General features: G+C 36.7%; 2 protein-coding genes across 4 annotated transcripts; both read right to left on the bottom strand.

Moving 5' to 3' along the window:
- Positions 1–21: 21 nt before the first annotated feature.
- Positions 22–5,680, bottom strand: LOC101156814 (fatty acid desaturase 2-like). Of its 3 annotated transcripts, XM_011476060.2 has the most exons (14): positions 5,546–5,680; positions 4,958–5,195; positions 3,696–3,806; positions 3,378–3,575; positions 3,198–3,299; positions 2,998–3,123; positions 2,861–2,921; positions 2,705–2,781; positions 2,485–2,582; positions 2,245–2,341; positions 1,312–1,391; positions 1,036–1,161; positions 795–866; positions 22–714 (listed from the first exon to the last, which is right to left on the bottom strand). In XM_011476060.2, exons 2-13 carry the CDS (start codon positions 5,156–5,158, stop codon positions 815–817), a joined length of 1,329 nt encoding a protein of 442 aa, XP_011474362.1. In that variant the 5' UTR covers positions 5,159–5,195; positions 5,546–5,680; the 3' UTR covers positions 22–714; positions 795–814. The 3 variants fall into 3 exon arrangements, with proteins under 3 accessions (XP_011474362.1, XP_011474361.1, XP_020559664.1); XM_011476059.2 differs by having other exon boundaries at positions 22–866; XM_020704005.2 differs by having other exon boundaries at positions 22–866; positions 4,958–5,274; positions 5,546–5,657.
- Positions 5,681–7,437: 1,757 nt separating this feature from the next.
- Positions 7,438–12,855, bottom strand: LOC101156571 (fatty acid desaturase 2). Its single transcript, XM_004069590.4, has 14 exons — positions 12,782–12,855; positions 12,413–12,634; positions 11,782–12,131; positions 10,957–11,067; positions 10,662–10,859; positions 10,490–10,591; positions 10,281–10,406; positions 10,130–10,190; positions 9,976–10,052; positions 9,737–9,834; positions 9,540–9,636; positions 8,425–8,504; positions 8,006–8,131; positions 7,438–7,805 (listed from the first exon to the last, which is right to left on the bottom strand). Exons 3-14 carry the CDS (start codon positions 11,989–11,991, stop codon positions 7,754–7,756), a joined length of 1,338 nt encoding a protein of 445 aa, XP_004069638.1. The 5' UTR covers positions 11,992–12,131; positions 12,413–12,634; positions 12,782–12,855; the 3' UTR covers positions 7,438–7,753.
- Between the last annotated feature and the right edge of the window lie 12 nt (positions 12,856–12,867).

Genomic DNA, 12,867 nt, shown 5'->3' with positions numbered 1-12,867 from the left:
AAATACTATGAAACCTTTATATTGGTTTATATTTTGTTTATTTGTTTTGTCATGACGGTATTATGAAGGTTGCAGAGTGGGCAACTATGTGTATTAAAGGAAATAATGACTTTTGTTGACAAAGACAATTTCATAAAGAAAATATTCCAAAAAATATTGAAAATCTACACAGAGCTTATAATTCCCCAGTATACATTACTCAAAGAAAGTTAGCCGAGTTAGGACTTTCAGGTGAAATTTTGCACCAGTGTAAGTCTATCCAACCAAGGTATTATGTTGTGAAGTAGGACATTTTATTAAAAGAAAGCAATAGCAATGTATTTGATTAAAAAAGAAAAAGCTAACAACCGTCATTGAACAGAAACTAGTTATAAATTCACTGAGAGTGACAGTGGCACGTTGTGCTGTTTACTAACAGATTTGTCTGCTAACATGATCTTCCATCATTTTTGAAGAAACTTGAGCTGAAATGAGGTCAAAATGATCAAATGACATTTAGTTAAATCCTCAAATTTCATCTGAAAGTCAAAAATCCTAAACTTTTTGAATCAGGAGTATAATAATGCTCCCTTCTTGTATCTGTAATTGTTTCAAGGTAAAATTTGTTTGAAATCATCCCCTCTCCTCAAAAATTTAGCAACAACAACAAAAAAAGACCTCTAACAATTACATTAAATGAACACCTATGTATCAACAGAAAATCCTTTTCAGCACCTGCAAAAAGGAAAGAGGATTCTAGTATGAATACAGGAATTCTCAAAGGCTAAAATGTGCTATCTAATTTTATGCAACACCTCCTTCCAGGCCCATTTTGTCATTTATGAAGATATGCATCAAGCCACAGATCCCCTGACTTTTTCAGAGACCTAAAAAAAAGGATAAGATAAAAATTAATTTGATATACATTTAAACAAACAAGAATTATTGTTTTGTCACTAAAAACATCTTCCCCTTGTTGCTCTGGTAACCAAATCAGCACAATGACTTGATTTTGCAGCATCATGAACCTCACACACTGTTTTTCCTTGTCCTTACCTCACAACATCCACCATGCCTCTCCATAAGGATTTCATCTCATAAGGAATTCCATGTTTCTCACACAGTGCACGGACTTGTGGCGCCACCAAGTGGTAGTTATGACGCGGCATCCTGGGAAACAAGCTTGAAAGAAAGAAACAGAACAAGTGTTTAACCTGACATCAGTATTTTCTTTTGTTTTTTGGTATTCTTGACGGGGGGAAAAAAAAGAGTTATTAAAGAAAATCAAATCAGACTTCATGACAAAGGTCCTGTAATTGTAACTTTACTTACTGGTGTTCAATTTGAAAGTTGAGGTGTCCAGAGAACCAGTCATTGAAGAAGGACTGTTCAACATTACAAGTGGACACCAGCTGAAAAAGGAGACAAAATGTAAATGTAGCTGTGTTCATCCTCCATCACACAGCTGTCACTTTTTAGCATTTGGCTCAGAAAAACAGACCTCAAATTACACTTAAGTTTCATTTATCTCCTTTCAAAATGGCACTAAACGTGTCGTATGCCATTGAAACAAATAACAGATAAGTATTGCTCATTTAGTAATATTCTACTCTCTTTTATCTATCAGGTGTAGAATAAACTCAAGTGAACTTCTGTTTTGGGCATTTTAATCTGTCAATATTAAAAATATTTACTTTCATATTTCTACACATTGTCATGTTGGTTTTAAGAATAGAAACATATTTTTCACATTTGAGGGAGACTTTTGAATTACCCAAGAACATACTAACAGCCTAGGATTTGAACCTCCAACCAACCAATTACGAACCAAAAATTAATACATTGCCAATGCTAAGGTGTCTCTAGTCATAAGATTTCCAAAGGACACAATATTATTTTAATATTAGACACATAAAACTGTATAGAACAACTGTGAAACAACAGTTGGGACTCAGTGAAGTACAGCCAACCTTTTTACACAGTCCCCAAACGTGTCAGTGCAATCTGGGTTAAAAAAAATAAAAAACTCCCGACTATTTTGTCTTATGTTTTGACTGTGAGCACAAGCAAAGACCTTGTGAATTCATCCGATTACGGGATAGAAATAAAGACATCAAGAACGGATAGCTGCATGAAAATTACATCAAACAAATGTCAGGATTTCAATGGCAGAACCAAGATTAATCACTTTCCAACCATAATTTTTTTGAACTCTGGTACAGAATTATAAAATGGTGAAACTATGTTTTTAGAGAAATGCATTACCTGTGTGGTCATCCAGTCCTGCCGCTTCTCATGCTCCATCTCCATTGGTAAATGGTTCATTTGAGTTACCCACACAAACCAGTGACTCTCCAAAAATCTGGGAAATCAAAGGGCTTCACTTTAAATTTCTCTCTGTGCTGGGTATTAAAATTGTCAAAAGTCAATTTTGATGATAGGAAGCAGATCATTAATGACAAGCAAAAGAAAAAACAAGAAATAAACTATATTATTTTAGCTCACCTGGCAAACAACTGGAGTGCAAATGAGCCCCAGAAGCCATACAGAGGTACAAAGCAGAAATAGTAGCGAAAGTAATACGTCATTGCCCAAGACAGATCCTTAAAAAAATGTAAATGTTTATTTTAGTAACATAACTGTTAGGTTTCAGTAGTTGTGTTAAATGAATGCATACATTTCTTATAATAAACCAAATTGATCCAAAAAGAAAATACAGGCTTACCACCCAGTCACGACGGGTAATCATGGTGTAAAATATGTTAAAATTGTAGAATACTGGAATGAGTAGAGGTGGACCCACTAAGAAATGCAAAGACAATAGTTCTTTTTAAGTACACTGCTATGATTTGTAACATTTTTAACATCTATGAATACATACAAAGGAAGAAATACTCGTGTTGGCGATTGTAGGGCATTTTCTTGATCTTTTTTATTCCATACTGTAGTAAGAAAATAGAGGTGAGTAAGCTTTAAAGCTCAGTAAACTAAAAAAATATTTTACTTGGAGAAACTTGCCTCTACTGGTTGAGTGTTTCCAAGTACAAAGACGTCCATCACATTAATATCAGGGTCCTTCCTAAAGATATTGGGTTTGGCATGATGCTGGAAATGTCTATGATTCCACCAATTGGCTGAAGCTCCCTTTCAAAGAAAAAAATCTTTACATCTATGTCTGTTTTCTGGTTAAATTCCTACATTATCTAAAGAAAAGTTACCTTTAAATGTCCAATGACAAATTTGTGTACGAGGTGATTCCATTTAGACTTCCTAAAGACAGATAGATGACCAAAGTCATGCTGCAACCACCCTGCCTGTGCCTGCAGAATTTAAAGATAAATAACTGTTAGAACTGGAAATATTTTCATCATCAAAAAGATAACTGTGTTTAAAACTACCTGAGCAGTTGCCAGCAGTGTTGCACACAGGAAAGTCATTGTCCAGCTGGTTCCCCAGTAACAAACAGAGAGCCATGCGAGTGCTTCCAGCAGTATGATGTGACCCAGATGAAGGAGGAAAAACAAAGGCTTAGCCTTAAACAAACCTTCTTTTTCTGTCTGGACTCGCAGGGAATCAAAATCTTTTATTATGGAATCCTGGAAAGCACAAGACATAAAGGATAGTCCTGAAAGGCTGGAAACACAAATCTTTTTATGTAAGATCTGTGAATCACACAAGAGCTTCAACAACTCCTTGAATCCAAAAAAAAAACTCACATTCTTTTCTCTGTCCTGGCTGGGCTCTGTTGCTGCCAACTCTCCAATGTGCAGAGGCTTTAGAAACTTTTGAACAAAGTCCTGATCTGGATGAAAAGCAGCAAACACCTCCTGAAAGGCAAAAGCATTTTAGTTCCCTATTTTAATTTGCTGAGCCTAGTTAAGTGTACTTTTCATTTACAAAATTGTATTTTCTCTGACTAAATGACAAAAATTAAGGGATTGTGCAAAGTATCTACAAATGCTGATACGTAACTTACCATTGAACTGGATCAGGTGCATTAACAATCCAGTATGAGTACATTTACAACAACAGCATTTGTCCTTAGCAATATTTTATTACTCAGAATAGAAGTAAAGTTTGAAACCTAAACAATTTAGGAAGTTCAGCATCCATATCATAAACAGTTGCAGTGACAAGCTAACAGAACCCTGTTCTTAGTTAGCCAGCAGGTCATGTTCAATTACAAGTAAAAACCCTGTACAAAGGTCAAGGTCAGCCTCATTGGCATTTCAAGGATATTTGCATTTATTAGCCTACTACACAAAAAGAAAAACATGGCACAGAAAACTGATGATGGTGACAAACCAGGAAACTTTGGACTTTGCACTGCTTAAAACTAATTATATTTGCTTAGTGCCAAAAAAACGTTGTTTTTTTTGTGTAATCTAGTTTTTAATATGGATATGATTTATGCTATGTTGCAGTAGTTGCAATGGATTTCTATCAAAAACAAAATCTAGTTTAATAATTATTGGATAAACATTATTTGACAAATGTTGGGAGAGTGGATTTATGTGCAGATGCGTTTCATGACTACAGAAAATAAAAAAGTTGTGGAAACTCAGTTTATCTTTTAGTTTACGTAATTTTTTGCAGTTTGCTTGGTGATCCAGTATATGAAATGTTCATTCTCATTACAAAGATTTTACTTAGTAGTTTTTCCCCATTTTTGACTACTATTTTTTTTTTTGGTTCAAACAGCTTGCCATACATTTAAGGGCATTTTCCAAAAGAGCTAACACAGATTTCAGGTTTCTATGTATTACTAGTGTTTTTAATTTGTTTTTTATTAATTATTGACACATTGTTTTATTCCGTGGAGCGATTGCTCACTAGTATAAATATGCCAGATTAGTATAACTGCTGATCCTCTTAGTTTTCCAAAAGTCCTGCACAAAATGCCCACTGACTGTCCCAATGAAATGTGCAGCAAAGATTCAGTTGTCCTGACATGCATGTTAAGATGAAACATACTCACCGTGGCATCCTCTCCTGCATAGTGGCTGATGACTCGAAACCCCCCTGGGTGTCTTTTGGCCCAATTTGTGACGTTGTAAACTTTTCGTTTGACCACCAGCCACTGATCGTTCCTGTTGCTGTGCTTCTGCACCTCTTCCCAGGTGAAAAAACCAGTCCCTTTGCCGCTGACCGGCTCTGTCTGCTGACCTCCACCTCCCATCTTCACTGTTGGAAATCCACCTGCAAGCTCGAGGAGTCTGACGAGATTCACACTGGAATTAATGTCTGAATGAATCAATGATGTCTCATCATTATAGGAGTGCTTGCTGAACTAGTCTGCAGACACAAGATTTGGGTTGAAGTAATGGAAAACAATATATTAGAGGGTTGAAATAATCCACCTCATCATATCTTAGGTTATTAAATGATCAAACACAAACGATTCGTCTAATAATAATGAAAGAAAACATTAGGATCTGCATCAGTGCGTTGTAAAGTGTGTCATCTGTGGATTTACTCGGAAATAACAAAGAAAACGGAAGCTGGCTGTTGTTGTAAACGCGCCAAGCGACAGTTTGCATATATACTAAAAATATTTCACACTTACAGCTTCCAGTTTTTGACTACTCTCGTCGGGCTTCAGTCACATCACCAGACCGGCAAAAGTGAATTCTTGTTCTCGAGGATCCGTTTTATAAACATCATTTAAAAAATCAGCTGTCGTCACGGATGTTCTGGCCCCTCCCTCCCTCCCTGCCCCCCTCCATCCCTGCGAACTTCGAGCAGATCTTTCGAGGTTTTCTGGCCAATCGGCGCAGCCGCAGCAGGCCTTCATCCTGGAACAGAGCCACGGCGACGTGGGTCGGGATGCTTGTGCGAACGCAAGGCGGAACATTCGGAGTGGGCTTACGGGCCGGCTCCGGGAGGTGGTGCTAGTACCACAGCGGGATCAAACGGCTCTTACGTAAAGAGACCTGCAGGTTACTGGAGTTCGTTAGCCTTTCAGACCGACTGCCTTTTCAGCTCCAACTCATTCTGACCTGGATCATGCATCCACCCTGCAATTTAGATGGCATTTACAATCCCGCATCCCATGAAAAGGAGTCTATTTCAGAGAACAATCATGATCACCTATCATAATTAATATCATTATTATGATAAGTTATTGTCTTCATTTGCACTTTTCTAATTTGGAGCCAACTATTTGCATTTGCTGTCAATTTTTCTTTAATAGCTTTTGTAATATGACATAATCGGTTTTACAAAGTGAAAATCTAATCAATACAAGCATTTTACAACGACTGGTGATGAAAATGTTGTTTTTTTTATCTAAAAATGAATGTAAACACGTTTTTTTCCACAAAAAAAAATGTTCAAACGCAATGCATTGTGGTATATGTTCGCCAGTCTAGTAAGCATCAATGCACACTCATTCTTGGCAGAGACTTCTGGGAAATTTGAAAGGCAATGGATTTTGGAATTGTATTTGAAATATAGTGTTTCCATCAAAATAACATAAATAAGCAAAGGTGTAGGACAAAAATTGAATGTGTGCCTTTAATATGTGGTTTATGGAATTAAATAGGAGATAACATTTACCTTTTGGGAAAAAAAAGATATATTAAACCCTAAATGTTTTAATTAATTAGTTTTACATTTTATTTCCTGTTTGATTGTGGTTGAATGTTATTAGTCTATATAATGCACTTCTTATTTCGGTTTCCTTTTTGATGCATCAGCTTGTTCTATGTTCTCATACCTTTTCTCCAGTAAGCTCCCAAATTCAAACTTTTCTTACAGTGCTACCCTTAACCCTTGTGCTATCCTAGGCACTTTAACGTTGGGAGTTGGGTCATCTAGACCCACTAGACAGTGCGCTGAACCTTTTTTCTTCAATGATTTGTGATCTTCACTGGTGTCCATGGATTACATGAAATATTTCCACCTTTATCCACCTTTGTCATGGTAGGGAGAACACGTTATTGTAAGGGTGGGGTCATCTAAAATAGCACCATGGTTAACCACATGTGTAAAACCTTATTTGTGGAGACGACCCAAACCAAAAATAAAAAAGAATTGACTGTTTTCTTCTCAAATGACTGACCCTTGTAGTTTGTCAAGTTGCAGCAGGTAATGCTACTTTGGAGCTTATTCCACTTCATACTGTCTGACTTCATTTACATTGCACCACACTGTACCTTATGATCAAAGAGATGAAGTCATTTGTAGCACACATGCCATGAGTCAGACTTTATTGCTTTTAATTTATCAAGCTTTTAGATAAAAATGTTCAGAGTTAAATAAAAGTTAACTTTCAGAGTCAGATTCATCTATGCACAAATTAACAAGAATTGTTGCATTCAAAAGTTCCTTCTTCCTCCTTTTTTTGAGTTAAACCATTATATCATCTGCAATATCCACTCTAAATTTTCTGGACATCCTTTATTATGACTTCTTATCTGAATAGGTGTTGATTTATGCTGCTAAGAAAGCAAGGAGTGGTCAACACAATTTTTATTGAGTATAGATAGAACATAAAACAATAATTGTAGCATAAGTTAGAGGTTTAACACAAAAACATCCTGGAAGTTAATTGAATAAGTCATCCTATGGTACTTATCAGTATAATTACTTGGATGTCTCAAATCAGTAGTAGTAAATTTGCTCTTCAAAACATCAGAGTTGATCAACATGTCACATGAGAACACACTTTATTGCGTTTGAGTAAGTCTACTATTCATAAGAAAAACACAACCTAATTGGCTGAATTTTGCTACAATGGAAAACGAGCAGGACTTCTTTAAGATGAAGGTTGTCATTTATGGAGGTATGCGTCCAGCCAGAGATCCCCTGAGGTCTTCAGCGAGCTGAAAAAGAAGGTTAGAAAAAAATAAATAAACAGGTCAGGTCATGAATAAAATAGCAGCCTCTTTGTCAGTTAAGCATTTGATCTGTTTGTAACGGGAGACAGCGGACATTCTGGCTGAAGTGCTTAAAGACACAAAGTCACATGGTCAATGTTTTATTTCATTTTTAACATTATGTGTTTCTTGTGGAGATGGCATACCTGACAACATCAGCCATGGCCCTCCATAAGGATTTTATTTGGTAAGGAACTCCATGCTTCTTACAGAGTTCACGCACCTGTGGAGCCACCAGGTGGTAACTGTGACGAGGCATTCTGGGAAACAAACTGAAACAAAATGTGAAGAGTCAGAAAACCAGCAAAAAGTAGAACTTTATTGGACTCTTTAATGTTCTCATAATTTACTAGTCTATGTATCACAGTTGTATTGGGGCTAATAACAAATATTTGGCTCCCATATGGATCAAGATACACCATCAAAAAGCTGTTTTTCTTATTATCAATTTTATTTAACAAGATACATTTATTGAAAACGTTTCATTGACATAAGTGTGGAGATGGAAAATGATAGTTTGACTGTATTTCCTGGTTTGTATGGAGGACTCAAAAACTAAACTTACTGGTGTTCAATTTGGAAGTTGAGATGTCCGCTGAACCAGTCGTTGAAGAAGGACTGTTCAATGTTACAAGTAGCCTGGAGCTAAAAAAAGAAAAAAAAGATGAAGGCCCAGGTATGAATGAGTTAATGCATCTGTTCAAGTCCTTCTTTTTGAAGCAATACTGCAGAATACATGTATGAAAAAAACAACACAACTGTAAACAAACTAATAGTCTATTTACTTGGTTGTCTTTTGCACAAGAGTCTAATGGGACGTTTCAAAGTTTAACATCTAGTAAACTTTTGAATGTAAAGGTTTTGATTCTTTGAATCATTTCTATTCTGCCTTGCTCATTTTTGCTGAAATTAATCTCTTACATTTGTACATATTTTACATAAATATTGTTATTTATTTAATTAAGTGGAAGTGACAGGAGCAAAATATATCCTAGAAAATGTACAATTCTGTTTGTCGCTATCTTTTATGAACAAATGAAATAAAGAAACCAACTAAAAATGCATGTTAGGGAAATGGAACAGTAACTGCAGACATTCTCAAAGTTGTTGTTTTCTTTTTAACAGACTTAACGTCTTTTCAAAGCTGTGACAGGGAGCCTCTCTCTGTCAAGGCTTCTGATGTGTTTTGTTTAGTCTTCTCTCTGCTGAACTGCTCCCGTCTTTTCTCTTGTCTTTGGTAGATGAAACAGATGTTTGAAGAATAAAAAAATAACCACAATGACAAGCACAGTTCAGCCTGTATAGTAAAACAAACACTTGAACGCTTCTAACGGTATTTGAGCTGAAGATTGTGTACTTCATGCAAGACAGAACTTTTTTTTGTTTTGGTAATCTTCAAAATGTTGTCTCTTTGTAAAAAAAGAGTTTTTACTTTTACGGCCTTTTGCTACTGATAAAAGTGTCATCTAAGTGTTGTATGTCATTCATTATGGATATTTGCTCATGAATGGTGGCCAACACAACCCAACAAGAAAATCTTACACAAAATACCTGCTGAGATTTTCTAAAAAAATCAAGCGGTGAGGGCAAAAAACCCTAAAAATGTGCCCCTAGACAGATGGAGTAGGAGCTTATAGTATGTAGGCGTCAGGATACATAGACTTTGAATGACAAACATACCTGTGTGGTCAGCCATTCCTGACGCCTCTCGTGATCGATCTCCATTGGCAAATGGTTCATCTGAGTCACCCACACAAACCAGTGACTCTCCAGGAACCTGGAAAAAATGTATATTAAGGTAAAGCACGGGACAACAAATATGTTAATAAATTTTTTTATTACTTTGATCAAATTTAAGAAAAATTCAACTTCTTTACCTGACAAAGGTGATGAGTGCCACTGAGCCGAGGAAACCATAAAAGGGGATATAACAGTAGAAAAAGCGCAGGTAGAATGACACGTACCAAGCCAAATCCTTTGAAAAAAGCAGATTGAGTGGTTTTTAAAAAAAATATAATTCATAGTTTTTTAGTCAGTTTAGATGGGTTAATTTAAATTCAGCTCAAATATGGATTTCATATCAAATCGCTTTGTGTCTCATAGGTTGACATCCTACCACCCAATCACGACGGGAAATCATGGTCGTCAGTATTTGAAGATTGAACACCACTGGAATGAGTAATGGAGGTCCCACTGGAACAGAAAACAGACTTCATTCTTGGAGAAATCAATGACAGTTTGGGGTTTTAAACAGCTTTAAGCATCCATACAGAGAAAAAAGTACTGGTGTTGGTGATTGTAGGGCATGTGTTTGATCTTTTTGATGCCGTACTGTGAAGAAAAGATCAACAGAGTTAGTTGAGCAGCTTCGATCGATGCATTTATGAAGCACTGGAGGTATTTATATTCTGAGCTACTTGCTTCCACTGGCTGAACGGCTCCTAAAACGAAGAGACCTGACATATTGACATCAGGATCTTTATCCAGAACATTGGGTTTGGAATGATGTCGGTAATGTAGATGATTCCACCAGCTGGCTGAGGCTCCCTAAAAATAAAAACAAAACATAAAAAAAATGTAAGGAGACTTTAAAATATAAAGGAAAAACTTCAATTGATCTAAAAAGTTACCTTTAAATGTCCAATTACAAACTTGTGCACAAGATGATTCCATTTAGACTTCTTAAAGACAGAAAGGTGGCCAAAGTCATGCTGCAACCACCCAGCCTGTGCCTGCAGAATCAAAGTACTTAGAACATTTCATTGCAAGGTACTCAACCAAAAGATCTTTTGTTTTATTCACCTGTGAAGTTGCCAGCAATGCCGCACACAGTAATGTCACTGTCCAACCTGTCCCCCAGAGCCAGACAAGGGTCCACGCGAGGATCTCCAGCAGGAGGATGTGACCCAAATGGAGGCAGAAGAACAAAGGCTTTGTCTTAAACAAACCATCTTTCTCTGCCTGAACTCGTAATCTTTCAAAATCCTCTATGATTGCAATCTGGAAGAAGAAAAAGCTTAATGAAGCAATGCAGCCTAATTATTGAGGGGCCTCTTTGTTTAGGCGAAAGACAATCAAAGATAATCTGACAGCTCACATTCTTGTTTGGATCCTGGCTGGGCTCTGCTGCTGCCAGCTCCCCGATCAGAAGAGGCTTTAGAAACTTTCGCACAAAATTTAGATCAGGATGAAAAGCTGTGAAGGCCTCCTGGAATAAAAAAAAATAAAATAAAACGCAAACATGATGTATAAGATGCAGAAAGTATCAAAAATCCAAATTTTGCCTTACTTTAAGAACTGGGGGACATCTAAGGAATGAAACAGTAGGTGGGTGGACAGTGGTCACAATTTCTTTAATTTGTACCCATTTCCAATAATTCACTGTCATGGTACAATGACTTAATTACTAGTTTCACTCATGTCAGTCTGAGAACAAGAGTTAAACATCACATATTGATATCGTATCAGTTTGAAATGTTTACAAAAGGCTTCATGTGATGCAATTCTAATTACTGCATTTATCCAAATGAAGTTCTTTATTTTAGAAATTGATTCAATATAACTATTTGTTTTAATATAAACTAAATAAATGAAGGAAGTGTATAATGTGTTAAAAGGCATTATTTCATATTTATCGTTGTGTCACAGGAAACTATTCAGGCCGAAATGATAATATTACTAAAATAAATTATCCAGATCTTAACCAGTCTATTCATTTTCCATTAAACTAGTTTGTAAGAAATATTCAACTAAAAATCAGTTAAAACCTGGAAAACAAATGTGAAGATATAAGGAAAGGTTTTGAAAAACTTTGATCGTCATTTTAGAACTTATATTGTAAAATAATAATAATAATAATAATAATAATAATAATAATAATAATAATAATTTCCACATAAAGTTAACAGGAATTCATGTTTACCGTGGCATCTTCTCCAGCATACAGGCTGATGACACTTGACCCTCCTGGGTGTCTTTTGGTCCACTGAGTGATGTTATAAACCTTTCGATTGATCACCAGCCATTGATCCTTCCTGCTGCTGTGCTTCTGCACCTCCTCCCAGGTAAACACACCTGCATCTCTGCTGCTGCCAGCCTCCGGAGTGTCTGCCAGCTGTCCTCCACCTCCCATCCTCTGCTGCTGTTTGTCTCTGTGTTCTTTAACAGGAAGAAGCTGCACTTTTTTCTCTCTCGTCGCCGTTTTCACTTATTTCTTCTTGCGGTTGCTCGTTTTCACTTTCAGTCAGTAGTTGTCCGTAGTGCGCTAGGGGTCTAAAATATATCGGTACAAAGTCACGGTTAACTCTCACAGGAACCCAACAAACAGTCGTTGAAACAAAAGGCACCCAAAACAAGAAAGTTAAGCTAATGTGTCAGGCTAATATGATGTTGTGACGAGCAGCTGTTCACGCGCTGGTTAAAAAAAATTAGCTAACATGTTGAAAAGAAAATAAGCTAACAAATTCGCCTTCACTTTTTTTTTTAACACAACAGAGGGTCCTTGCAAGGCGCACTAATACACTGACCAAAACAGAAAAGAAAACAAAACTTACATTTAGACTGCCTCGGTTTCTCCAGCTCGAGATCATATCATCATATCATCCCTGATGGGCTGCATTCGCTTTGCTTTAGCATCATCATTAGGACGAACTTTGAGCGGAATCATTCGAGACTTTCTGGCCAATCGGAGCGCAGCGGTCCAACTGGTCCAACTTTTTGGACCGCTGGTCACAGTGCCACATCTGCTCACCTGAATGTTGCGGTCTCCTGAGAGACTAAAGGGGGAAAATGCAGGATAAGGAGTCAGTTATGAACCATTACCTCGAAATCAGGAAAGATCTTTAACAAGAAAACGAGATAAAGTTTAGAGTGAACCCTTATCTCAGATTGCTATTCCAAAACGACATGATTACAAACTACACCTTTAGTCCTGAAATGATTTCCACACCTTTGAATGTCTTTAATCAAGTGTGTGCATTTCTTGTTTCTCAAGCAAAAGAAGAAATAA

The sequence above is a fragment of the Oryzias latipes genome, chromosome 6 (assembly GCF_002234675.1).
Source record: "Oryzias latipes chromosome 6, ASM223467v1".
Taxonomy (NCBI): Eukaryota; Metazoa; Chordata; class Actinopteri; order Beloniformes; family Adrianichthyidae; genus Oryzias; species Oryzias latipes.
This window is presented reverse-complemented; position numbering and strand designations above follow the sequence as displayed.